At 44.8% G+C, this 4,056-nt stretch overlaps 1 protein-coding gene across 1 annotated transcript in view; it reads right to left on the bottom strand.

Moving 5' to 3' along the window:
• LOC106815355 (ral GTPase-activating protein subunit beta-like) overlaps positions 1 to 3,732 on the bottom strand; it is an 11,941-nt gene extending 8,209 nt beyond the window's left edge. The window contains exons 1-3 of the mRNA XM_014819804.1: positions 3,558 to 3,732; positions 2,956 to 3,167; positions 386 to 584 (exon numbers count right to left, since the gene is read on the bottom strand). Of these exons, the coding sequence (XP_014675290.1) occupies positions 386 to 584; positions 2,956 to 3,159 (403 nt within the window). The 5' untranslated portion in view covers positions 3,160 to 3,167; positions 3,558 to 3,732. The remainder of the gene's footprint in view (positions 1 to 385; positions 585 to 2,955; positions 3,168 to 3,557) is intronic.
• Between the last annotated feature and the right edge of the window lie 324 nt (positions 3,733 to 4,056).

The raw sequence follows: 4,056 nt of genomic DNA, 5'->3' as shown, positions 1-4,056 counted from the left end.
TCGTTGTTGTTCATTGTTGTTCGTGCATTGTTGTTCGTTGCGCGTACCTCCAGCGCCGCGGGGCACGAACAGGCTGTAGAAGTGGCGTATGATCGTCTGTGTGTACGTGTTCACCTTAACCAACCCTTCCTCCCCCCTACGCCGACCCAATCACACTGGTACTAGGTAGCAACATTGAACAGCCTCCACGTTGTTGTTCGTTGTTGTTTGTTGTGCGTACCTGAAGCGTCGCGGGGCACGAACAGGCTGTAGAAGTGGCGTATGATCGTCTGCGTGTACGCGTTCACCTTAACCAACCCTTCCTCCCCACTTAAGCCAACACAATCACACTGCTAGCCATTAAACAGCCTCCCCATTGTTGTTCGTTGTTGTTCGTTGTGCGTACCTGAAGCGTCGCGGGGCACGAACAGGCTGTAGAAGTGGCGTATGATCGTCTGCGTGTAGGCGTTCGGATCCTCGAGCACGGGGATCGGCACGCTGTTGCGCGGCGTCGTCATCGCCGTCAGCCACTCGCAGTAGACGTTCACGCAGTCGTTAATCGTCTCGTATTCGGCCATCTGGAGGCTGAGTCCGTGCCACAGCACCTGCACGCAGGGGGGGGAGGAGAGAGGCGGCGGCGCGAGCGCGATTAAACTCAATCAATTTAAAATCAATTAATCAATCAATTTAAAATCAATTAATCAATCAATTTAAAATCAATCAATCAATTTAAAATCAATCAATTAATCACTCAATTTAAAATCAATCAATCAACCAATGAATCAATTTAAAATCAATTTTCCATCGTAAGTGAGCAATTTTTTGGGGTCTTTTTCCCATCACAAATGAAGAGTTTCGCGCAATTTCTTTCCCACGTGCTGCATAAATCGCTACCTTGGATATGATCGTCTGTGTGTACGTGTTCACCTTAACCAACCCTTCCTCCCCAACACAATCACACTGCTAGCCATTGAACAGCCAGCATATACGAACAGGATCATAAACGAATTGCCTTCACAGCAATACATGTCCACATTTCCATACGAACACAGTGACACTAAGCAACACACCTGCATGGGGAGAGAAACGGTGTGAGAATGATTGAATTCAATCCTTTCCCATCACAAATGAAGAGTTTCGCGCAATTTCTTTCCCGCGTGCTGCATCAATCGCTAGCTTGTATCATAACCGAATTGCCTTCCCAGCATTGCGCGTCCTTTAAGACTGAAGGTACTCGATAAGTTGAGAAGAATGCCACGTAAATCTACGACGGCTGTGTCGTGGGGTGACCTACACTCTAGTTTACTATGCCGAAAACTGTGGCGGAAATTGTACGATGTGTTGATAGCTGGTTTAAACTGAAACATTTATGAGTTGCGACAGAAATCCTAATAACACCTGCATCACGGGTAGATGGACATCGATGGCAAGTTACGAACATACGAACATGGGGATACTCGGCAACACTCCATTACTCACCTTAATATTTTAATATTACGTTTTAAGTAGATCGATGTATTTCTACAAATACAGTGCACGTGTGCACGTGTGTAGGTAGTTGCGTGAGCGATTTCAGTATAGGAACCAAGAAGAAATTACGTGTAATTTACAAGAAAATTGCCTAACATAAACAAAGCCTGAGTGAGCACAGAGGTAGAAAATGGAGAGATTTGCATCCAACTTCTGTCTAATTTACAAAAGAACCAGCTAACAAAACTTGCGCGAGAGTAAGGAAGATCGGTAATGCATCCCTACATCCAAACCACAATCACCAATAGTTAGGAGTGACACGTCCTTATTTACTTTAATATGCACCAACCCGAATTGGATATATGAATTAAGCATACCGAATTTTTCAAACCAGATTAGTACCAAGTTCCAAAGAACAAAATTCACGTTTGTCAGTGAAGGAATCCCTATAAATAGAGGTGAATACCTCAAGAGAAGATGTTGGTCAGTGGTGTCAGGTAGACTGGCAGGTTGTCATTGTGATAACAGGTCATAAACGCACACAACAAATGCCCTGAGCCATATCACGACCCAGCAGTAGCAGCAGCAGTAGCATTTACTAACGTATGCCAGCCAAACTACTAAACAGCACAGCGTCGCAAAATACTAGAGGTAAGGTAAGTTCCTTCACAAACTGGCCAGTTACATGATATCAAGAGCTAATACCTATTAATAGCTATTATTAGCTCTTGATGATATGAAACCATGCTAATTGAGACAATCCTTAAACACGATCACTTTTTATACTTCACTTACTGACACTGACATGCCTTTCGTAAAACAGTTCCACAAATAAGATTATTCCCCTCAGTCCCAACTTGAGATCCATAGACCCACGGAGGACCCGTGCCCAATGTTGTCACCTGCCCCGTCACTAACTGACAGCGACACTGACACGGTAATTTGCTATATATGGTAGTCCTCTGCCGACCTCGAAACCGCAACATCTACATTTGGTACGCCATCTCCCTCCCTCGTACTCTTGTCACCTTCTCCCTTCCCTCATCCTCCTACATCTCCTCTTTCCCCTGGTTGCTCAATTACTCGATTCCCTTCCTCCTCCCTCTGTCCCTTCTGTTCTTCTTTCTTCTCCTCTCTCACCTTCCTTCTGCTCCTCCTTTCCCTCCTCCCGCTCATCCTCCTACATCTCCTCTTTCCCCTGGTTGCTTAATTACCCGATTCCCTTCCTCCTCCCTCTGTCCCTCCTGCTCTTTTTCCTTCTCCTCTCTCACCTTCCTTCTGCTCCTCCCTTTCTTCCTCCTGCTCATCCTCCTACATCTCCTCTCTTCCCCTGCTTGCTTAATTACTCGCTCCCCTTCCTCCTGCTCCCGCTCAACCCCCTACACCTCCTTTCTCCCCTCCCTTCTCCTTCTTCCCTCCTCCTCCCTCCTGTTCTTCTTCCTTCTCCTCTCTCCCCTCCCTTCTCCCACTTTTATTCCTGCTTGCTTAATTACTCGCTCCTTATACCTCCATCGTCCACAGCACCTGCTTGTCAGTGACGAGCGTGCTGGCCTGGCAGTCGGCAGCGTTGATGCTCAGGTGGCGGGCGAGGGACTTGACGACGCTGCACGACACGTCGCGGCCGATCACGGACGGGAAGTTCTGCAGCACGCTGCACTGCCCCATGTTCTCGCCGATCACCTCCTCCAACGCCGACCACTCGGAGTACATGGTGACGGCTAGAAGTGATATGGCCCGATGATCGATTATAATTGAAAGTCAGTCTAACTGACTAAGCGATCGATTGTGAGAATAAATAATCGATTAAGAGATGAAATAAATTTTTTAATTAACAATTTTTTTGGGGGAATTTAAAAACAAATTTGTAAACACTGATGAAATGACTCTTTATTTTATATTCTAACCTACACCAAACATAAGCAAACTACTGATACATAGCTTTTAAAATATTGTATTATAAAAAATACTGCATTATATGATATATGATATATTTCAATATCTGGTAGCCACGATCAATAACATTCAACCAATTATCATCGATCATCGATCGGTTGGGTGCAACCGATGATCGATGATGAAGTTCCAACCGATTCCCATTGATCACTAACCGGTAGACGGCTCAGTGGCGTCGACTCCAAATCAGGTGTGGGTTACTCGACGCGGCTCGATATTTGTTGTCGGCTATTCTGCGCTGTTTCGTCCACTACGTGGCAACGTGGTGTCCACTAGATGCTGCTGTGTGGTCCATTAGATGGCAGGCACTGCATTGCCTGCTACTCACGTGGTTCCTGCATTGTAGAAAAGTCATTTCTGCTTACTTAGATGAGGAGATGCACAACATTAGACGAACGTACGATATGCAGCAAACACAATACAGTAAATTATTATTCTAAAAGAAAAAAGAATGTTCGGTTAAGCAAGGCAAAAGTACAAATTTAAGCATTATTATACGTTTTGTGAATCTCACTATTATGCCACACTGGCAATGTAATTTTACTATAGTCGTATAGCAACACCATGAACACATATTAAAAATACTACAATGTCATAAAGAACTTTCACATGTACATGTACTTATATATGTGATCGACTACAGAGATTCTAGAC

This window comes from Priapulus caudatus, unplaced genomic scaffold (assembly GCF_000485595.1).
Source record: "Priapulus caudatus unplaced genomic scaffold, Priapulus_caudatus-5.0.1 Scaffold1096, whole genome shotgun sequence".
NCBI classification, from domain to species: Eukaryota; Metazoa; Priapulida; class Priapulimorpha; order Priapulimorphida; family Priapulidae; genus Priapulus; species Priapulus caudatus.
Note: the sequence above shows the minus strand (reverse complement) of the source record. Positions and strands in the feature narration are given on the sequence as shown.